This window comes from Aythya marila (genome assembly GCF_965140915.1).
Source record: "Aythya marila genome assembly, chromosome: 1".
NCBI lineage: Eukaryota > Metazoa > Chordata > Aves > Anseriformes > Anatidae > Aythya > Aythya marila.
Genome location: NC_139042.1, coordinates 14543581 through 14567351, shown reverse-complemented (window position 1 = coordinate 14567351; position 23771 = coordinate 14543581). Strand labels below are relative to the sequence as shown.

At 39.3% G+C, this 23771-nt stretch overlaps 2 protein-coding genes across 5 annotated transcripts in view; both read right to left on the bottom strand.

Moving 5' to 3' along the window:
* The window catches only part of YAP1 (Yes1 associated transcriptional regulator), an 89738-nt gene extending 88531 nt beyond the window's left edge, over positions 1 to 1207 (bottom strand). For all 4 annotated transcript variants that reach the window (XM_082784889.1, XM_082784891.1, XM_082784890.1 and 1 more), the window contains exon 1: positions 641 to 1207. In XM_082784889.1, coding sequence (XP_082641015.1) covers positions 641 to 988 — 348 coding nt within the window. In that variant the 5' untranslated portion in view covers positions 989 to 1207. The remainder of the gene's footprint in view (positions 1 to 640) is intronic.
* Positions 1208 to 1921: 714 nt separating this feature from the next.
* CFAP300 (cilia and flagella associated protein 300) lies at positions 1922 to 23278 on the bottom strand (the record flags this gene model as incomplete). Its single annotated transcript, XM_082784895.1, has 7 exons — positions 1922 to 2079; positions 6506 to 6572; positions 12465 to 12637; positions 14864 to 15030; positions 20920 to 20992; positions 22624 to 22705; positions 23169 to 23278. 7 exons carry the CDS (start codon positions 23276 to 23278, stop codon positions 1948 to 1950), a joined length of 804 nt encoding a protein of 267 aa, XP_082641021.1. The 3' UTR covers positions 1922 to 1947.
* Positions 23279 to 23771: the final 493 nt, after the last annotated feature.

The window sequence follows — 23771 nt, the reverse complement described above, 5'->3', positions numbered from 1 at the left end:
GATTTTCGAGTCTTTGGAAAAATGAATCAACCCCTAGGCGAGCCGTAAAACCTCCAGCCCCAGAACTGGGCAGGATCACGGAGGGGCTGGCCGACCCCATGGAAGGGCAGCCTCCCTCCTGCTGCCCCCCCCCACCCCCCTCGCGGCCAAGAGGCGACCAGAAACCCCAATTATTTCCAGAAACCCCCTTGATTTCCCGAAACCCCATTTATTCCCCAGCTGGGCCTCCGAGCCCGGCCCTCGGTGACCCCCTGGCGGTGGGCACGGGCCGTGTCCCCCCGTCCCGTCCCCCCCCCCCCCCATTTGGGGCGGCGCCGTGCCCCCGGCCCCGGCCCTGCTCGCACCGGGGGAGGGAGGGCTCAGCCCTCAGCCTGCCCAGGCGGCGAAATGGTGGAAGCGCCGCTCCATCCATATTGTTTGGGAGAGACGGAGGGGGGGGGGAGCGGAAAAAAAAGTTTGGCACGGCCTCCCACAGACGGGACCGAGCACTGCAGGGCCAGGACAAGTTTGGGGACCCCCCTAAAGAAGAGGAGGAGGAAGAAGGGGGGAGGGAGGAAGGCAGCCAGCACCCCGGGGTCCCGCACCAGCCCCTGGGCAGCACCGGGACCACCCCCCCCTGCCCCCCGGGCCCCCCCCTCACCTGCCGGGAGTGGGCTTTGGGCTCGGGCGGCTTGAAGAAGGAGTCGGGCAGCTTCCTCAGCCGCATGGGCAGCGTGTGCGGCACGTTGGCCCCCTTGGGGTTCATGACGGCGTTGAAGAGCGCCTCCAGGTCGGTCTCCGAGTCGCCCCGCACATGGACGATCTGGTGGCCCGCCGGCGGCGGACCCCCCCCGGGGGGCTGAGCCCCGCCGCCCGGGGTCCCCCCCGCCGCCGCCACCACCACGGCTCCGGGGGGCTGTGGAGGAGCCTGCTGCGAGGCCGGGGGCTGCGCTGCCGCCGGCGGCTGCTGCTGCTGGGGCTGCTGCGCTGGGGGCTGCCCGGGATCCATGGCTCCGGCGGGACCCCCCGGCGCTGAGCGGCGCGGGGCTGGGCTGGGCTGGGCGGCTCACAGCCCGGCTCGGCGGCCCCGCATGCCCCGCGGCTCGGTCCTGCTGGCTCCGGGGGTTTCGTTAAGCCCTGAGCGGGGAAAGCCGGGCGGCCCGACGGCTCTGCTCTGCTCTGCCCCCCCGGCCCCAGCCCGGCCCAGCCCGGCCGGCGCCTCCGTCCCGGCGGCGGAAGCGAAGTGGCGGCGGACGCCAAACAAAAGTTCGCAGTTACGCCCGCCCGAAGCGCTTTCGGCTCCCGGCTCCGCCCCTCCTGAGCCCGCCCGCACCGGATCCCACACGGGCAGCGGCCCGCCTGCTTGCGCCCGCCCGCACCGCCGGACAGCAGGAGGGGTTTGGGGGGGTGAAAAAAGGGGGTTCGCCGCCCGGACCCCCCCCCAGCCCGGACCCCCCTCGTACCCCGCAGTCTCTTTTGTGGCCGGGCTCGCTCCTCCTGCCCGGCGCCCCTCTGTGCGCGCCCGCTTCCCCCCTTCCCCTGTCCCGCCCGCCCGCCCGCGCTCCCCAGCCGCGGGGCCGCGCCGCCAACCACAACTTTTACCCCCCCCCAGCTCCTCTCCCAACTTCCAGGCGCCCGCGCTCCCCTCCCCCGCCACCCCCGAGGGGGGGGCGCCCCCAATATCCCCCCCCCAAAAAAAACACACAACGCCCCCAACACCTCCACATCCAGCAGGGGGCTGCAGCCGAGCCGGGGCCACGACCCCCAGCACCCCCCAAGCACCCCCAGCACCCCCCCGGGGCGAGGAAGAGGAAGACGAGGAGGAGGAGGAGGAGAACCGCCTTTAATTAATTAACCGGGCGGGCGCACAGCCCCGCACAGCCCCGGGGCTGTGTTAGGCTATGCACAGCTCTCCCCCGGCCTCGCAGCAAGGTGTGGGGGGTCCCGACCCCATAAGCGGGGGGTGTTTTAGGGGCAGAGCGCGCTGACCCCGTAGCAGTGGTACAGGGCGTGCACGTGGCGCTGCCAGGGGTCCACCGCCAAGTAGGAGAAGCTCTGCTCGTGGCTGCTGCCCGAGGGGTACCGCAGGCCGGCCTCGTCCTGGGAGGAAGCGAAAAGAAGCGTGGTAATGGCGACGTGGAGGCCGGGCAGGGCATTCCTCAAAGCTGGGCGAAACGCGGCGGTTTGCCCCAGCGCCTGGCTTCGTGGCACGACGGGACAAACGCTGGTTTGCGTGTGGGGTCTGTCCCCATTCGGATCCCGATGCTCCAGCAGGCACAGTGCTGTTACCCGTCCCAGTAACCTTACAACCTTTAAATGCACTACTAATATAAAATGCAAAGTTAGGCACATAAACACAGGCTTACACGATACAAACCTAAAATACAGATGATTGAGTATACAAGGATCCCAACACGTTTCATCAAAATACAAAATTATTTAGGGACTAAGTATGCAAAGCTCTTCTAACAATGAGTCTTCCTCAATGAACATTTACTAATGCATCCATTCAGTCTCAAATACTTAAGGAAAACCCTCACTGAACCCGCACTTACTAACAACTTATTTTTAACAACTTTGAACTGTTATCAAAAGCAATTTGTGCACCAACCCGCTGAAAGCATCTGAAGAGAACCTAGACACCTAGCTACCAAATCCTAATTCTGAAAAAACACATTGAGCTGGCACCAGACACTGCAAGAACTGGGCTCTTCCATTTAACGTCCTACTTCTGTGCGTGTCAAGAGAGGCTTCAGCCTTGATAGGGCGGCACAGCTCAACACCCACTTCAAATCCAGGTACACAGGAACTAGAGGGGGGATTTAGGGAGGTGTTTGTTTGTTTGGTGCATTCATTGTGGTAGATGAACATCTAAAAAATCAACAATATGTAGCTGACACCTCCTGTCTTTGACACACTATAGTGTCATGCCGCTCCTCAACACCTTTATACAACACATTTGAAGAGATGTAGGTTCTGAGGGAATTCATATAATGCATGTATTTTCCATTTTCTCCAGGAAAATTTTAAACTCCTCAACTAAATACTATTCCATACTAGAGGCGCATCTATCACAGTCTTTTGTTGAAGCTCTCTTCCCTTGCATAAAATAATCTGTCTTTTTTTTTGGACCAAGAAATCATGGAAACTGTAATCAGTCGGCTTAAAGGAAGAGATCTGGATTCCAATTTCTGCTCCAAAGACCATCTATGAATTTTATCCAGTAGCTGTTGCTGGCACCCCAGTTTCTCTGTTTTTTTCAAGAGGATGAACCCCCTACTATATGTTCTGATAACTTCCTTTGAGGGATTATTCAGGACCATACATCTTAAGATAAGCACCACTGTAAAAACATTGTTTAAGACAGGTAGAGATTTTATGCGTCTATTCACTGCATTTTCTGGTGGTAGTCAAATACCACAAGCTAAAAATAGCATTCTATTTTTAAGGAACACAGCATACAAACTCTGTAGCTCCAATTTTAAGATACCTAACTGTCTACAGATGTTTTACCGGGATCCTTGTGTATCAAATGCTGGATTCTCAATAACAGTAAGGAGAGCAAGCTTTACAGTTTTACAGTACTCAGCATCACAATGCCTTGGAGTTTGATCCAAAAGTAACTTAAGTTCATGCACAAAACAGAAAGAAAGCAAGAGACCAGTGTCAAGATGTGATTGCTGGTTAGATTAAACTTATTTTCTATTCCTGCTGAAGATCCCATTTCTGCAGTCCAGAGTTGATCTATGCCAGCTCAGTTTTTGACTGTTTAAAGACATCAACTCAAGAACAAAAGTAACTTCTTGGTGATAAGGCATTTCAAGAAACTCCAGAGTATAGCAAACCTGGTATGAGGAAAAAAATAAATCTAATCAAGTTAAAAGGGTCCTTAAATTTATTTTAGTTAGTAAAGAGGCCATTAAAACAACAACAACAAAATTAAAGGATTTGACCATAGAGGCACTGGAATTTATATGGATTTACTCTGCTCCTTATAGCAATTGGGTGCATAAAGGATCATACCAATTCTATCTGCAATTTGGACTTCGGTTCAGACATGTAGTGGGTGAAACGATTTGATGTACTGATACAGAGTGGGGTCATTTTACTTTGTAGGAATACAGATCGTGTGCAGATGACTGAAAAAGAGCACATGCATAGCGTAATACAGAAATAATGATACTGCTGAACATTTCGCAGAACAGCATCCTTTAATCAACAGTTTTTTAAGAAGAATTTTTGAGTAAGTTATTTATTACAATGATTTCTAACATTGCTATAGTTAGGTTTCAGATTAAAAAAAAAATATTATAAAATAGCAATCACCATCCAAATACTTCATCTGTAACAAAGTTTCACTAGCCCCAAGATTTAAAATGATTTCTCTTATGATAGCCAGGTCTACAAAGTTCTGATGCTAAACAGATCTGTAGACATTTATAAGTACACCCTAATACCTTTAAGTATCAAGATTGAGAGATCTGACTACTTCAGGATTAAATTTGTTCCAAACTGCTTTTTAAGCATACCCCTTTCAGAGATTACATCAGTTTCCATCACTGGTTTTGATATGATCACATCAGAATTATAGCTCTATCGACACAGACTTGCTAAAAAGGAGGCACTACTCACAATTTTCATACAATATCAATGACAGTTTACTTTGATTACCTGATTTTAATAATGTTCTTTTTCTAGATACTGTTTACAAAATGAGGGCTCATTAGCCAAAACTTAAAAACTAAGTAAAAAGAAAGTGATGGTATCAGGATGGTGTTACATAAAATTAAGTCCTGATTCCATTCATACTTGTGCAAATATACAAGTATTTATTTATCCATTTATTAATGCAGCTTGCAGAAATATGGCTTCTTCTAACTTCTCAGCTGCAGTTCAAGTCACCTTTACCAAAACAGCTTTCCTTTATGTCAGGCTACAATGGTATGTCCATTTCTTTCAGGTACAAATCAAGAAAATATGGCTTATAAATTGTTACCTCAACATTATCACACGATACTCTACAGTTATTTACCAAATGAACTCAGAAACTACATCTACTGCAGAAATGTGTTTGTCTCTTTGAGAGAAAGTTTTCATCTAAAGCACAAGACATTTGTGTTCTATTAAGTACCTTTCTGTTAATTTCCAAGTAGAGTTTTGTTTCACAGAACCATCAGACAATCCAGACCCAATTGCTTAAGACTCTGTCTGTTTTCAGGGAAGTTTGTTCAAGATTTCTTTAGAGCAAACTAGAATTTTAGAACTTTCCTTCACCTCACAGTTTTTCAGAATATGCAGGAAAGCCAAATTTTCCCACCAAGGCTACAGGAAGGATAACATACTATGTATTTACACTGGATTTTCTTTTGTCCATCCACTTCTTTGTTTTCAAAAAAGTTACTGAAGGATGCCTTTTGTTGTTGTTAATACTGATGATATTTAATGTATGGCAAAGACAGCCATGGGAGCTCTTAAATATCTAAACATCTACCTAAACACAGCAGCAGTCTGCAAAGTTCGTGTCCATATATTTGATTCAAAGATAGGGGGAAAAATGGTAATAACAGTAAAATATCACATTATCAGTTGTGGTGTTTTTTGTTTGTTGGTTTTCATTTTTTACTTTATTTTTTTTTATTAAAGTCTGCAGCCCAGTAGAAAGGTGAACTGTGATACATTAAGTAAAGTACTTATTTTTAGAAAACATTTTAGAAGCCTTCTATGAATTACACATACTACATAAAAGATGATGACCCACAGATGAACAACCAGGGTATTGGCAACCTAAAGGGAAGTTTGCACAGTCTGAAATGACATCAGCTATTTCTTTTGGATGTCGGTACATTATCTGCTTACATATTCTGGTTACTCAAGAAGGCTTTGGAGTAGTAACAATTAAACGCCAGGTATGCTGAATCTAGTAAACATGCAGCCAGTTCTCAAACTTATCTTGATGGTAAATGCATGATTTTGCAAGAGAAACAGAAAGGAATGAGACTTGACAAGGGAGGGGAAAAGAGGTTAGCAGTCATCTCACCATTCTCACCCTTTCATATACTCAATTTTCTTGCAGTCTTTACAGTAAGAGATGCAATACAAGCTATTCAGAAAGCTGTAGCAACATTTCAAAGAACAGAACTATACAAAGTTGAGTGGATTCTTAATCCTTACTTCTATCTTAAGTAGATATAAAAATAGAATTACTCAGACCTAAAGATACTTATTTTTTTTTAATAAAGTAGTTTCTGGATAACTATTATGACTTCAAGTGTAATCCAGTAAACCTATTTTTAGTGAACTACCCAAATAAAATTTTAGCTGGTGATAATTGATGAAGAGTTACTCAAGAGTGCAAGCAGGATGAGATCAGGGATGAATTTATGAATAAACAATGGCAACAACTATGGAAAAATAACCCTCGAAAATGGACTATTATATTTTCATTGTGTAAATGTCAATTCCATGTTTTCATGCTATGCATGTCACTTCCAGTAAAATTCTGTACTATAAAATTGTTAATACTTACATATGCAGACACTCTGAAGACAGTTGAAGTAATGCTTATTTCTTTTGTTTCATGATTCTTTTGAACACTGAAAACCAGAGGAAATAATACATACTTAATATTTACAGTATTATTTGAATCCTTCATTCAATAAATACATTTATTAAATATATTTAAAATACATTTTAACATATTCATTGTTCTTGCTCAAATATGATGAAGTTCAAATTAATAGTTAAAATTCAACTCATGTTACATTGGCTCATGAAGAGCTACACTGTTAGATAACATGGATATTATGAAAACAGAAAACTGTTGGATGAAAATGCAGCTACTCATCTGAATTGGTCTTACTGTTTTCAGCCACTAAATTTCAGTAATATTACCCAGGCCTAGTGTATAAAGTATCCAGTATGGAGTTTGCATTTTGATAGCTATGAAAAGTGACTCAGCTAAACATTTTGTTAAAAGCCTTTCACATATTCTGCAAGAAAAAAAAAAAAAAAAAGCTGCAAAGTGAACCACATCTTAATTCAGACTACAAAGGGTAGCAGTGGTATTTTTAAAGAAATGCAAACTTCAGCTCATTTTTAATCAGTATATAATTATGTTTTAAATTCATTTTTCCTGCTTTAGAATGATGTATGCATGGACAGCTATGCAACTCAGGATGGTATTATTTCTGAATTTTTCAATTTCTAGATGTGTTTGTTGTGGACTGCCAGTTCTTCTGTCACTATTACCAATCACACTAAGATACTATTGCAATTATCTCAACATATTTTTTAAAGGAATTATTTTCCTCAGGTCTGCTTTAAGTGATGTTTATATTTCTTCCCGATGTAGATGGTGTAACTTGTATTAATTTATCTAATTTCACAGATTCTTATTTAAGATAACTCAGCGTGGATTAATTGAGCTTTATAGGTCACTTACAGAGTTCCAAGAAGCACATAGCTCAGAACCTGCCTTGTCACAGTCAGGTTCAAGTTCCCTAGAAAGGTCCCCAAAATAGCCAAATTTCTATAAGGTGTGTGTTAAACACAGTCTAGTTGTACACTGCACCAACTCCAAGGTATGAGAGCAGTTCCCTAATCTCATTGCTTTCACAAAGCTGCTTTTTATAAGGACAAACAAAACCCAGACCAACCAGCACCATTCTTGTTGATTCAACCTCTTTAACCAGTTAAAAAACTGGCTTTAACTGATTTCATCTGCAGAGTAACAACAGTCATGTATGAATTAAGCCTATACTGTGAAGTTGATCTTTCCTGTGGTGAGTCAGTAACAAGGCTTTCTCAGAATTTTTTGCTGTAACTCACATGTTGATAGACTCAGCAGTGGATTAAGACGGCATTGCTGAAACTGGTACTGGCCCCAGTTGTCTGCCTTACCACCCCTCATGAGATTAGTGCCTTCCCAGCAGGGACAGCTCAACTGGTTCATGAGTCAGCTGCTGAACCACTGCAGTTTACAGACCAGCATTTTAAGATAAACTAAAATGGATGTCAGTTTATGCTAACGTACAGGGCTGTAAACTCCAGCAGTTCAGGAACTGTTTAACCACGTCTGCTAGAAGAGTGACAACTTTTGAGAACAAGGCATAGAGCAGTAGTGGGGTCAACACTTTCTACAACACATCACCACCCTGAAAAGCTGCAGTTGTGTTTAAGTTACTGTGGCTCCACATTATTCCATCTGAGAACAATAGCTTTCAATTTCTGGTTTCTACATTTTTATATTATATACATATATATCTAGGATACCAAAGCAAGGAGTGACAGAAAATAAATCTTCCTATTTATTCCGCTGCATTGAGAAATTTTCCTCTTGTGGTTAGCTTCCTGTAAGTCATTTTTCAGACTGAATGTTTATTTCTAGTACTTTGGTTAATTTTAAGGCAAAATAACGTATCTGCCAAAATCAGATGAGATACTCCTCTTGCTGGCTTGAAAGAAACCAGGATGTTGTCTTTGACAAACTTTTTAAAGGTTTTAGAAAAATACTGCCTTGTCTTCTTGAAGATGATATTTTTTCTGTAAAAATAATTTCATAATACCCACGTTTTTCTTCCAAATTGTTAAGTCCTACGCTACTCATTGAATATGGAAGTTTCTTCTTCATTTCAATGTGCATCTATCCTCAGTTTATGAAGAAAAAATCTTTCTAATCATGTCTCAATTCACTTTGAATTGAACTTATATCCTAACCTTACTGGCAATATTTTACTAGGCTTTCCAAACATTAAAAGAACAACCCAGTGCTTTCACATAAATTCATTTATTTTCAGGGAAAGGAGAAGACACAAAAGGAAGGAGAAGAGGACACTAACAACAAGACACTACAGCAGCTGCCACCAGTGAGAGACACTGTCAGAAAAATCAAGTTTAGTAGAGAAAACAAGATTTATCAACTTAGGAGATCACAAAGATTTGTAAATTATATCTTAACTAACACACTTTTGTGATGTAAATGTGTTCTTTAACTAAACCAAAAATACTACAACCATCATTTTGATTTTTTCTAGGTTAAACAGGACACGACTGAAATTCTGGATGGACTCAGTTGGTCACAGGTTAATTACTGCTGGGTTAGTATCAACAAGTTGTTCATAAATTCATTATGAAGCAATTATTACTCATTTTCCAAAGCAGAAAACCTCTGACATTTCATAGTTTGATTTGGAATTCCTTAGCAGTGCTTGTAAAATAGCGAGAGCAGTTAATTTCAAGATTGTTACACTCTCTCATTATAAAACCGTATAAATGGAAATGGTTCAGTAAAACGAAATATCAAACCTTTTGACACTATTTTGAACTTTAGTGCCTAGGAGTTGGAACTCAGGGATGGCAAGGAGAAACTGTAAGAAAAAGAATAGGGAAAACCTCCTAATAGGTCTACTGCTCTGAGCACTAGAGACATTTTTGTGGAACTCTAAATATGAAGGCTCCTTCCCTTAAGAAAAACTTTTGGACCAAACAAACACCCGTGGGTTTAGTCTGGAAGCATACCATGATTGGCCTAAGTTCACCTGTAGGGACTAATTTTTCCATGCACATCAACTAAGAACTAATAATACTGTCAATTTGTTTTCTACCAAGCCTTATGAGCTGTCAAGAGAAAAAAAAAAAAAAAAAAAAAAAAAGGTACAGCTTATGGAACTTCTCAATACTGTAAGTTTTCATCACTTTACAAGTTTTTATCACTTTACAAAGAGTACAATGCATCTAATGAGATTGCGATCCAAGATGAGAAGAAACCACATACAAGATAACTGTCTAGAAGAGAAGAATTTAAAAACAGTTGAGTTTCAACAGGAATTTTAAGGTGAACCCTCTGGTAAAACAATTTAAGAGACCAATACTGTCATGAGCTATTGTTTACAGAAAATAACAGGCCATAAGAAAGTAATTTCATCGTTTTACTGTCTAGTATACATTGTGCAAAAATGAAGTAAGTGACACAGTACAGACTACAGACTGGAAGTTAGAAATCAAACAAGTCAAGACTGGCATGAGCTCTTCAGAGCTTCATTGTTTACTGTTTCGATGTTTTTCTTCTCTCTTAAGAAGGTGGTAACAAAAACAACAAAAAATAAATAAAAGAAAAACACATCGTCATTTTGGATAAACCAGGGACAGAGGGAATAGAGAGAAAGCAGGAGACAAATGTGACTGTTAATGGGGAGAAAAAGTCTGAAATATGGAGATCGAAAACTTTTCTGATTGGATTGACAAATAATTTAATATGAAAGGAGCAAGATAAAAGATACAGTTACATTGTGACTTGTTTTTTCAAGTACTAGTCAGTGCAAATACCAGCTCCACTGGCAGCGAGACATCTACAGACATTAGTCACAGGAATGGAGAGACACACCGTAGGTAAGTATCAAAGAACAGTGATGTCACATGAGGTGAACAGGTACGTTTTAAAACTGTGGAGGATAGAACAGTAGCTGACAACTGAAAAACAAAAAACAAAAGTAACACACAAGAAAAGTCACAGAAATATGTAATAGGACAACAGGGAATGGGTTGAGGATGTAGGAAAAGCAAACAATGAAAGCAGGATGAAATTTTGGGGAAGACTTTGGAAGGTGCTTTTGTGTTTGTTTGTTTGTTTGTTTTAATAACAAGAACTACTTAACATCCTCATCGGAGTTTACCATAGGAAAAGAAAGAAGGGGGAAATGTTTAAGGAGACACAAAAGCAAGGAGGAATGGCTCAGAACAAAACTTTAAACTGTTTAGGGGAAAAAAAAATCATCATTAAAAGGAAGTAAGAAAGTGAAGGAACTGATTAGATTTGGTGTTTTATCCTGGGTCAACTCAACAACACGAGCAGAAACAGCTGTAGTCAGTGCACAGTGAACTAAGGCCAAGGATTAGTGTAAGGAACAGCCTGTTTAAGTGCAACTGTTTAAGAGAAAAGGGAAAGCAGAGCTGAAGTACTGATAGATCGTTTTACATCATACTATGTATTTCTGAAGGACCCACTAGATTTCTCTCTACATGAAAAATCAAAAATGAAGTTCACGCTAGTAAGAAAGCTTTGGTGACTAATCCCAAAGTTCGAAATAATAAATGCAGCAACCCAATTTAGTTATTTCTAAAAAATCTTGGAATATTTATAATAGTTTCTTTGTTTCAGAGGTTCCTTTAGAAGTATCAGCTGTTCTACTGCTACTTTAATCATTTATTTCTTTAATTAATTTTATAAATGATTAAGAATAAATTTTATAAATAATTCACTGGAAACAGCATATGACTAAATCAACACAGACCCTGAAAAGTACTGACTATTAGAAAATCTGGGGGCTGCTTAGCAGTTATTAAGGTTTTGTAAAATTCTTTGGTTAAGTATTACAAAAAAATGCCAAGAAAGAAGCCAAATATTTTGTTTTACATATTCTGTTTGGATGCAGCAAGCTTCATACAAGTGCTACAACGGTCAAGAAATATTCAGGTGAGTCACCGAATCTAATCCTTTCACCATATCTTTGTTCAGACAGATTTTACTCTGAAGTTTAACCAATGGCATTTTAAGAACAGACTCAACGATGAAGATAATTTACACGTGATTTTTTTTTCTAGTGTGCTTGTGTATAATCTTAAAATAGGAGATGAAGTAACAGTTGCTAATCTCACCATTCCAAATACAGCCGAGGAAAAAAAAAACAAAAAGGAGAGAAAAACTGTTTTGTCAGTCAGTGAAGTCATCATATGGGTACAGGGTATATCAAAAAGGGAGAAAGTTGCTTTTTTTTTTTTTTTTTTTTTTTTTTCCCCCTGAATTGACATCTTTGATCAATTGCTCTCATCTCAAGGAAAAAATACATAAATGCCAAACAATTCCATATACCAGACCTGGCAAAAAAATGTGTTAGCTCACTGTCATGCTGACAGCCATATTCCTCCACAGCTATATGCTGCAAGAAGTGTATCTGTGGAGCAAAGAATGCCAAAATCCAACTGAATTTTTAAAAATAATAATAATCAGATGGAATAAAGCATAAACAGAATAAAAAAAAAAATCATTTGATGTTATTCAGTTTTTAAATCCTAAAACAAGAACAGCTTGAAAGTAGTCCAAGACTATCCATCCAATACTAACTTGATATTTTATCAACGACAGTGGAAATACAATCTAGTTCCAGTGGCATGCAATGTTTTCATTAGAGGACTACAGAAACAAAAATCTTTAAAATGGGAGTGAACTACAAAACATCAATGTCCATTCCTGTGATACAATAAAAAGGTTTTATGTAGGACAACTGCCATTAAAATTGCATATATTTTGCCACTAAACTATTACCATCGTTGCAGGGTATTTTAATAACTGAACATAAATAAGCTTGCAGATTTATTAAATAACAGACCTATTTTTGAAGCAGTAACACACAGTAAATTTACAGTAATTCACACAAAGCATCTATGCCCAGCACATACATACACAATTGTATAGAAAAGGAAACACTTGCCTCACCAGATCTTTATATAAAGCTTTGGTAGTTTCTAAGTATGGCCCAAGCATGTCTTCAAACTGGCAAAGAGCTCCTCCAATACAAAGATGCTTAAAAAGACAGAACAGAAATTCTTTGCGGTCTGATTGACTGAATATATCGTAATGGTCCGAATCTTCCAGAAGCAAGACCTTATGGAACAAGAAAATAATAAAGAAATTAAACAGACGAAAAATTCTTATTTTCAATTAAGTATACAAACAACTACTTTCCTGCATATCACACAGTTATGTTCATTATGTTTTATATGAATAAGGGGTGGAAATAATTAGTACTTTTCTCTAAATCCTTCTTCCAGTGATACAATTAGGTTTAAAATACTGTCAATACGACTGTCAGATTCGTGCCCGCAAAACATAAGGGAATATTTTTCAAGAGTCTTGTGATTCATTGCTTAATTGCTCATCCACCTAATGAAACAATCAATAACCTGAAAATAATCTAGCTCTATCTGGTATGTTGATCACTACCAATTAGTTTGTCTTTGGTAACTTTGACCGCATTTGCTTTTTGCCTCTAAGCTTTTACAGTTATCTCACATTCCTAAAGGTATCCCAGAGGAGATCAGTCAAATTCACACCATTCTTTACTGCAGAGTCTAGTGAGCGTTTATCTGTACCATGGATAAGCCAGGCATGCTATTCAGCTGCTTCCACGTGTCCCACCTGCCTTTTGCTGCAATATTGTGTGAACACAGGGTTCTTGCCAGATTAGCCTCGATGCTTCCAGCTGTAAGGGTGGGCAGGAACTGTAGTTCAGCGTGACAACAAAACGTAGGTACCAACCTAGACGCAGGCAAACAGGTCTAAGCTAGACTTGAACTTACTGCTCTGTGGCCCTCTTTATAGCTTCACTACACGTCTGAGTAACAAAGGATCAGGACAGCAGCTGTTGTTGGTGACCACATACATATCCCAACCCCTCCTCAGCTGAACCAAGAGAAGGCATGCCAGCTCGAAATGAAACATGAAGTTTTACAGCTGAGGGCCACCCTCTGCCACCTGCTGACACCAGGACACTGGACAGCTTGCTGCCCCCTACAGTCTACAATTCTACGGTGCTGACTAATTGAATCTGAAGCTTTTGAGTTCAGTTGTGGAAGATTTGACTCTTAGTTCTTTCTGCCGTCTTAAGTCTTGTAAGTAGGAATCATGTTCATTACAAACCAATGTGAATCCTTCATCCTGTAAAAGCAGTCATGCATTTCTTCCAAGGGAAGGAAAATGAAGAGAGACTGAAACTCTGATGACTCATTTTAAATGTTGCCTCTAACTTTATTACATCAAATATACTTAATTTTCAGAAAACGTTTCACACAGACCCAACTTATAAGCAAATAGATAGCATTTTGAACTGCTAGGCTACAGACCACATCTGAAATTCACACATGAGCTTGAGTTCTCTGCTTTTCCCAGAACTTTACAAGACAGACCAGTATTTCAGGCCACATCCTGTAACCAGTGTCACTGGTTCAAATACATCATCTTCAAAGGATTTGCCAAGTGCAAATGAGTGCAACTCTATAATTATTAAGCACTTACGTTGATTATATATACAAGAAGAGCAAAATCCAGTTCTCCCACACTATGCTTTGCTAATGCTAAACAAACATAAGTAATAAAAATTTGTTTTAGCTTATGAAGTCAAAAGAAACACTTACAATGAAGATGTGTTGATTAAGAAGGTGACACTCTTAAGAGAGATTCTTTTTCAGAATCATCTGCTCTCTAACACCTCCACTGGAAGGTGACAAACAGAATTTTCACCTTGCAGGCCTGTTTAAGGGTTATGTTTAGTCCTTTTCCAATCTTACAGCACAAAATCATTTCTCTTTTCTTAGTTTCCTCTCCTTTATTTCAGCTCAAAGTATCTGGAGCTATGTTTCCTCAAATACCTTCACATATGATATGGTCAGCATTCCTGGTGAGGAATGCTTCAGGAAGCAGCTACTGAGTGCACTCAGTTTCATAAACTACCTGGATGGTTGGGTGAACCTGCAGCTCTGGGTATTGCAGGACCCTTCCACTGGCTCCTCTTGTTTTTCTACGAAAAAGAGTAGCTGGATTTCCCCACACATCACCAAGCAGTGAGTGCTTGTCAAAGTGGTGGGGAGAAGAAGGTTTTACCTTTTTCTCCTAATTGAAAAGATAAGAGGGCCCAACTGGAAAACAGCCACTGTCTTGATACTCAGGCACTGCAGTGCTTTAGTCATTTCTATCACATGGCTTTCAATTCCCATTTTTATCTTCAAAGGTACTGTCAGAAAAAAAAAATACTGGAAAAATACTGAAAAATGTGTCCTTTGGAACCTAACGGAGTACAAGAAATTAAAAAGAATTATTCATTGCTGTACTGACCTTCCTTAATTCATCAGAGATAAGAATATCATCATAATACTCATCATAACATTTCACAATGTGTCCAGTTTCTCTAACAAGTCCTTCAGTGTACAGCCGATCAAAAAATGACATAGAAATCTGTGTACAGGGCACCACTGTAGCTTCAATTTTTGTCACTTTGGAACCTGGAATATAAAGGAAAGAGTCACATCAAGCCTGTTGTGATAAATACAACAGAAGAATTTCCATGTAGTAATTGTTTCACAATCATTCATAATTTGATATGGTGTGGAATTAATTAACTTCTCTAAATGGTTGTGTGGCATATTCTTAAAAAAAAAAAAAAAATACAGACCACATAAGTATGACTCAGTCATACAGTCCCTCAAAAAAAAAAAACAAAAAAAAAACAAACAAAAAAAAACAAAACAAAAAAAAAAAAAAAAAAAAAAAAAACAAAGAAAGCTGAGAAACAAGGGTAAAGAAAACATTAAATTCAGCCAAACACTAACACTACATTAAGGCTCATGTGTTTGCTCCCCCTGTTGGCAACAGTATCAGTCGAAACAAATAATAGATAAAACACCATGTGAAACTCCACATCACGTTAGATCACACCCTAGAAAATCATATTCCACAACTTAAGCTGTATCTGAGAACAAAATACCACATTTAAAGTAGAAAAGTCACTAGCTGCTAACCGCAGCCAGCAAAGCAAAATAAAAGAAAATCCCACAACCCCAACACATTTTTCTTTTATCTGAACTTTTCACAAAATTATTTTGTAGCTACCTACTGTAAGCTTTACTAGTCAGCTATTTCAGAAGATGAAAAAAGTACTGTCAGCATTTCCTGCATGAATAAGGAGTATTCTTTCTGCAACCAGTAAGTACAGGTACATTTTCCTGTAATATTTCTTTTTGTTTTCTGTGCTTGTGAATGATCTGAGGCTGGATCTTCTTGCTCATAGACATTTAGTGCCATCTGAGATACTCCGTAGCACTTTGTTTAACAAGGTATCAGTCCATAAGGGAACATATCTTCTTTCTATACAGTGTTACATCTACAGATCTGTATGCATGGTGTTGGTAACTTGAGACATCTTCAATAGCATTGGACTCATACGTTTAAGAAGCACTGGACACAGTCCAGTTCTATCTGCTCTCTATAGACCAAGGGTTCAGCGAGACACACAGCTTTGAGCAACCTGATTTAGTGGGAGGTGTCCCTGGTCATGGCAGGGGATTGAAACTAGATGACCTTTAAGTTCCCTTCCAACCCAAACCATTCTATGGTTCTGTGAACACGTGCTCTGGTCATCTCCGAGCCCCCCTGAACATCCTTCAGAGTGCTTCTGAAAAGGAGAGGAAGAGAGGGCACGACAAAGGATGAGCATGAGGGAAAACATGAGGGAGCACACACTGGCAATGTTTCTCAGCAGAAATAATATTCACAAAATTCCAGCTGTCTAGGAGTTTACTCCCATCTTTTCTCATTTGTAGATTCCCTCAATGGTAGATCAGTCAACATCAGACTATCAAAAGACTGTTAATTATACTATTAAATTAAGTGGTGAGCTGGCAAACTGATCTAAAGGATCACTAGGAGTAATATTTTGGAAATTGCCAAGTTTCACTCTAGACAACAGTATTTCAGAAACAGAAACACATTAAAAAAAGCTGCATGAACAGCGGTGCTTCCAAAAGCATATATGACTCTCCATTCTGATCCTAATCTCTGCAAGCATAGCATAACCTAACATTTCTCTTCCCTCACACTTCCAAAAATCTCAGATATTATCCATAGAGATTATTTATTCACAGGTTAAGTCTGAACAGCGGACTTTTGATACATAAATCCAGGTAAACTGTACACCTATCTGATCAACACTAAGAAAAGCAATTAGAGAGAAGTTATAAATAGATGGCTTGAAAACATGTCTATTAAGCTAAAAGTACCATCTGAAATTGTACCTTTTTTTTTTTTTTTTTTTTAATTGGGCCAATGTGATGTAAAGAAATTATATGGAAAAGCTTGGCATTTAATTGCTTGAGTTCACATCTACAGATATGGTTATGGCAAAGGATAACTTTTGTGAAAGAATAAGTTTTAGGACATTCTCGCTGTCCACGTAGGGATTATGAAAAAATCATTAAATTATGTAACCAAAATCACAAGTCAGAAAAAAAAAAAAAAAAAAAAAAGGTGACTTAAAGCCTCTTAACCTAAGCAGGGAGGGGAAGGAGACCTTTATGTAGTTAGTTAGTTATTACTTCCTTCCAACTCCTCATCCATGGACTCACCTAACTTTCAGTTCTCTGCATTCCTTTCACAGGGATTTTTTTTTTTTTGAGGTTTAATAAGAAATAAATCATCCTCTAACATATAAATTATTTTGTAAAGATAGATAAATCAAAAACTGATTCAAGATTAATAAAAATCAGATGTTAAACAACTTGGAAAAAAAAAAAAAAAAAAGAGACATTTTACATATCTTACATTTTCCCAGTTATCCAGCTCAAAGTATAAGAAAGTGATCTATTTATAGGCCTTCAATTTGTTAGGATTTTACTGGGGGGGGGAAGGAAAGGAAAGGAGACACACTTCAGCTCTGAAAAAAAGATGTCCTGAAAACATCTGTTGGAAGAAAAAATAAAATCAAGAGCTTTGTGTCCTATTCAGCACTTCAGACAACTAAACTGTAAATGGAAAAGTTTGAATATACTGGAAGCTCCTATTCTCCATTTGAGAGGTGAGGCTTGAAACAGGAGATTCAGAATTTCCTGGAAAAGAGTAACCAGCTCTAATAACACTGTAAAAGTGAGCAATAAAATAGGAAGAAGAAATGTCCCGACAACTCTGCAAGTGGAAAACAAAGAGCTAAGTATTGAAACAAAACTTCTTACTTTTGGAACATCTACAAAGTGCTGCCAATATACTTTTAAATGAACATGTTGCTTATCTAGTATGGGGGAGATAAACCCCAGAATAAATACATCTAGAATTCTTCCAATGTTTAAAAAAGACTTGTTCCTCAAGGAAACCCCTTTCAACTTAATATTTACAAAACAGTTTACATAGAACATATATTGTGCAAACTTAGTGCTCAGTTATAAAAAGTTGTTACTTCAGAAGTAGAATTCAAATAAAGAATAAAAATACTCAAATAAAGAAATAAAATTCAAATGACATCTACAATTTTTGCAAATGAAAACCTGTAACAGCAGCCTAAAAAAAAATGTTTATTTAAGATTACCTCACAGATTTTTAAACCCAATTCCAAAACCAGAAATCATTTAAGCTTCAAGTATGTATGGCAACTCAGTCTTTCTTAGACAAATACTGAACTTTTACTTACAGAAAAAAGAATGTATCCCTATCCTTTGAAGATAACTTTTCAAGTGTTAATTGAGTTTAAGCAGATACAGTCCTGCCTCCTTAAGACTGCTGACAGGTGCAAGGCTGGTAATGTGTCAAAAGAAAAATTACCATTTAGTTTTCATTGCTGCTATTTAAAAATACAAGAGTCAATACATAAGTTGGAATGCATCAAATGTATTCCTTGTGCTGCTTCTATTTTAGAAGTATGAAAGTAAGAGATGAAGGGAGCTTAAAACACGTGACAGAACTGTCAGGTACTCTGTTAGGAAGCCAGGAGGAGGGGAAAAAATCCATCCCTACTGCAGTAAGTTAACAAGTGTGGTGTAAGAAGAGGTAATAAAGCATATCTAATCAAAAGAAACAGAGGAGAGAATATGCTTATGTATAGTTTACCTAAAAAGTTGTATTTCGAGTAATGTTAAAACTGGAGTACTTAAGACAATGAATTATTGTGGGATTCTACTGGGAATTCCAGCATGTGGGGGAGCTGGGAAGAGAGGGACATTTTACACTCCTTGATGCTGACTGGGGATATTATGTCCGATAAAATTAAGGTGAGGATGAAAAGCAGAAAAGAGAAACAAACACTGAGATTAAACAACAAAATAAAAGCAATAAAGCCATAAAAGCAGTAAAACTTATAGAGACAGATTTTACAGAAAGGAGATAGACAACTAAAAGAGAAGAGGTGGAGATAAATATGAAAGTGAAACAATAACTACTGAATTCAAAAGGAAAATAAACTCTTAGTAAGAAGGTGAAAGAGGACTGCAGCCTGGAAAAAAAAAAAAAAAAAAAAAAAAAAAAAAAAAACAACTCTAAAATATTATATTGAAGTTTTAAATAAAGCTGACAGGGTCTACAAATACTTTCTGTCCAAGTTCATGCTGGATGAAGGGGGAAGATTTAAGAACCTATCTAAACTCCACTTTATATTATGGATCATCCCCTAAAAAAAAAAAATAAATAAATCTACATTTTGGTTTGCTAAAGAATAAATAATAAATGCAGTATTAGAATCAATAAAGATTATGTAATTTTCTTCAGGTTTAAACAAACAAACAAACGAACGAACAAACAAAAAACCCCACTACCAGTAGTTTAATTCAGGAACAGAAACTTGTTTTTAAAAGTTACTCCATGGTGACAAGTAACTTGTATATCTGGATTAATATTTTAAAGTGTCTGAAGAAGGAAATACTAGATGATTTTGTACCTCCTCCCACTCAAAGCTAATTCTTACTATATTTTCAAAAAATGCACATGAAGACTAACTATAGAAAAATGTGCCAACATTCCTCACCAAAAATAGGCAAAGAATGGGAAGATGAAATTTTAAGAGCAAATGGGGTATACCAGCTGTTCAGGATTTAAAAAGGGAACCCTTCCAGTCCTCAAAACAAAATGTATTACTTCTGTGCTGAGGAAGATTGAGCAGAATCAGGAGTTAAGCTGGGATCCTTGGCAAGTGACCCTCTGCTCTTAACATGAGGTATGTAACCTACTGACCTTCACTACAGGGACTGACAATTCATAGGCTAGACAGATAGCCGTAAAAGATTCTTGCCCAAAGCAGGAAGAGGTTCACCCAGGCTTTGAAATATATTTATCTTCTTTTTGCCAGAGTGAAAAAGAGGCTCCTTGACATTTTTTTGCATGTTATATAATTCAATTGTTTTAACAGTGGGATAGTTTGGAAAATGGATTCTGCTGACAAACAGGTGTCAATGTCTAGTGTCAATGTATATAGTGTGGAAAACCTATGCCAATTCCAGAGAGATGAAGTGGAAAAGCTAGAAAATTCCCAAAGCTCCATTAAATATTTACACATACTAAACTACTTGCAGACAAAACAAAAGAACTGAGGACTTCTCACAATACCCTTTTTAAGTATTCCTATTAAGGAGAATCACTTTGGAGATATCAGAGCTCACTTTATGTACAATATCCTACTACATTATCATATGCAGTTCCATGACATTTTATGTCTCATTTACACAATAAAAAAAAAAAAGCAGTTTCAAAGTGTTGCCATAAAATCATGTGCTATTGGTCTTTCTTTGTCAGCATCCCACTTACATCTTCAGACAAAATCAAGTGTTATGAGTGTATAATGATAGGGCAAACATCAATCTTATACCATGATGGAAACTACAGCAACCTATCACATGGATCTCTCTTTGCACCCAGATAATTTTTAATGTGTGGATATAGCACACCCCAGAGCTTGTGTAAATACAATACCTAATCTTCTGCTTCCTCTACTTTAATTTGTAACAGAGCAATAATCTCAGTCTCTCCTAAATTAGGTAGCTACATACGTAGAAAAGTGTCTTTCTCCAAATATTATCTAAGAATAAGGTATAATAATAATTCAGATTATTCAACTGAATAAATGGTTATGTCTGGATAATGATTAGGTTAACTGGATGTCACAGACTTTAAAACCACCTCTAGTAGCTTGGCTTATGAATCAATGTGGGGCTCAGGAAAAAAAAAGTAAAATTTGTCAACTTAGCCTTTAAAAAAAATAAAATATTTTACTATTATTTAGTAAAAGAAGTCATTCTTTACAGTATTTCAACTAGATGAAGATACAGTATATGAACTGTTATTATTACAAAATAGTAAATTAAAATAAAACAGTTACAGAACAAACTTTTTTCTTTAAGATTAATTTATTCTAAATTTACCCAATGTAGTCCACTGTCCTGAAGGTGAGAGCAACTTTAAACTGGAGTTCACATTTGGATCATTAAAAAATGCCTAATATTCAAATAGAAGAATAAGAGTTAATTAGATCAAACATAAAATCGTCGTATACAGTGCCTTTGATATTTTCAAAATCAATTCTAAGGATCCAATTAGGAAGTGCATTCTGTATGACCTTTCACTTTGGATACCAAATTTCATACCATCAAATACATGTTTTTGTCACTTTGTGTTGCCATTATCTGGAAGACTCAGTATCTTCATAGACACCTACATATGCAGTATGAAGTTCTTGCAGTTAAGAACTTACAGTCCAAGAACAGACAAAAAGAATTAATGAAATCATTGGAGGTACAGAAGAAAAATGACATGTAACAATTCTACCTCTGCATGCAATGTTGTTGAGATAAAAAATGAAATGATAAAATTTACATTTTGTAAGTAAAGTTGAAGTTTTGACAAGTGTAGATAGGTAGAAATTATTAAATTGATACAGAAGAAATCCATAGGTTATTGAAGGAATGGAAAAAATGTCCTGCAGTAAGATCTGCTGTATTCCATCTTATTAATTTATCAGTAAAAAGTGCATAGTGATGTTGATAGTTGACAAGTTTAAATGATATATAAGTCAATTAAGAAAACCCAACCTGATGTATACACATACCACCAGAGTGAATAATCACTGAACAAGCTGCTAAGGAAAATGATGGATTTTTCAGTGTCTGCATCACCAAATCTCATTATCACCTCTCTGAGACACAGAGAGATCAGACTGTGTAAAGTAATGCTCATCTCATCCTCCATTAATTCACAGCTACTTGGAGTCCATCACTTCTTAGTGATACTTTTACATTTTTAATTCAAAGGAGACAAGCATTGAGAACCTAAATGCATAATTTACAAAGTAAAACCTTTTTACAACTTCCATAATTTGAGATGTTTTCAGTGGGAGATGAAATATTACTGTATTTTTGTGTGGATTCCTTTAAAATACCAAGAGGTTCAATTCTTCCTCCAAGATAACAATATAAAATACACCTACAGCAAATAAAAAGTTTTTTGTCATTGTTGTTGTTTTGATTTTTTTTTTTAAACAGAGTTGAAGACCATGCTGTTTTCAAAACCACAGATGATCATTTTTTTTCCACCTGCAAACAGGTGGAAAAACACAACAGATTTGCCTTTGCAGACAATATAAGTCAAGGTCACAAAATCAGTGTGAGAGATGAGTCTCAAAAAGATGAGAGCCCACAATTCCAGTATAAGCAATGGTATCCAGTAAATTTAAAAATGATGCACTTTCAGATACGTGGTGCTTATGCATGTGTAATTATACTGTATATTTACTGCGAGAACGCAGTAATAGCTCTAAGCTAACAGTACAAACGGCATGTATAAAGTCCTAGGTGGACTTCCCAACATTAAGTGTGGTGGCCAAAATCAGTATCCATCTCAGATTCCCATTCTCAGGCTTGAACAAATTGTTCTATCTTAAAACAGTATCAAGAGTATAGACTGAGATACTTTCAGTGGGCAATACAGTTAACCCACAAGACAGGGTTAGAGCACCATACCTAATCACCTACTTTCAAAGTGAGCAAATAACACGTTAACATTGCTCCAGTGTTTTCCATCATTTAGGTTTCCAATATATATAATTTCAAATACAAAGGACTTAAAACTACCGAAACAAATTCATCCTTCTGATAGGGCTTAAACTGCTGGTCAAAACTGAACGCTTGCGCCGTGATCCTGCCGTGCATGGACCTGAAACGGAGAAATGAGAAGCAATGTTCTGCATGTGCAGTAGGTACTTACTCACTGTGCACATTTGCCTAGACACACTACATGAGGTCCCCCTCAGACCAGTGCCTACACTGTTGCGTTTTTTTGTTTGTTTGTTTTGTTTTTTGTTTTTTGTTTTTTTCTTTTTCTGTCTTTTATCCACACACATACACACACACACACACAGCGCTCCATGGAGGGCTGGGGAAACACAGCTGTGGAGCTGCAAGAGACCGGGGCTGAGGCTGGAAGACAAGGATCAACACCTTTCGCCTCATAACAAGCGCTTTGTACCGCCGGAAAATACTGAGGAGACTTCCAAGTATATAATAACATGGGGGGGGGACGACCCGGACCCGGACCCGCCGCCGGTTCATATCGAGAGCTCTGCTCCCTCCTTCCCCCTCAACCTCCCCCGGGGGGCAGCGGGCTTCCCCACGCCCACCACTTGAGGAGCCGGTCCCGAATGTCCCTGTTCTGCAGGCAGGGGAAGGCTTTCTGTGGCAGCAGACGGAAGGCGAAGCCCGCCGAGCCCTGCCGCTCCCCGGCCGCCATCTCACAGCGCCGCCGCCTCAGCGGTTGCCTCGGTAACGGCGCGGCGCGAGCGGTGCGGCCCCGGCTCGCTCCCGCCGCGGGGCCCGGCCCCGCTCAAAAAGGTTCCGGCGCCTCGTCCTGCACCGCCAGGGCCCAACTTCTGACAGGATTTCTGTGGTTCTCATAAAGAAAATACTCTAATTAAACATCAGCCCGCTCCCTCCTTCCCTCTGCTCCTATCCGTGTGCTGGAAAAAATCAGGCTTGCCGAGGGAGAGCCTGTGCATGCCCGGGAGTGGGACCACCGCTGTTGGCTGAGCCAACGCCACCCGGTCATGCCAAAAGTGAATTACGAAACGCCCAAAGTTATAAATTATGAAGCTGTGAATGAATCAGGGCTGCTTCTTACTTCCCAAAGTGTTGAGCCATGGGGAAATCCTGAGGTTCTGCTTCCAGGCTTTTCGCAGTGGAAAATTTGAGGAAAGTATGTTGTCACTTAAGGAAGTTATTTGTAA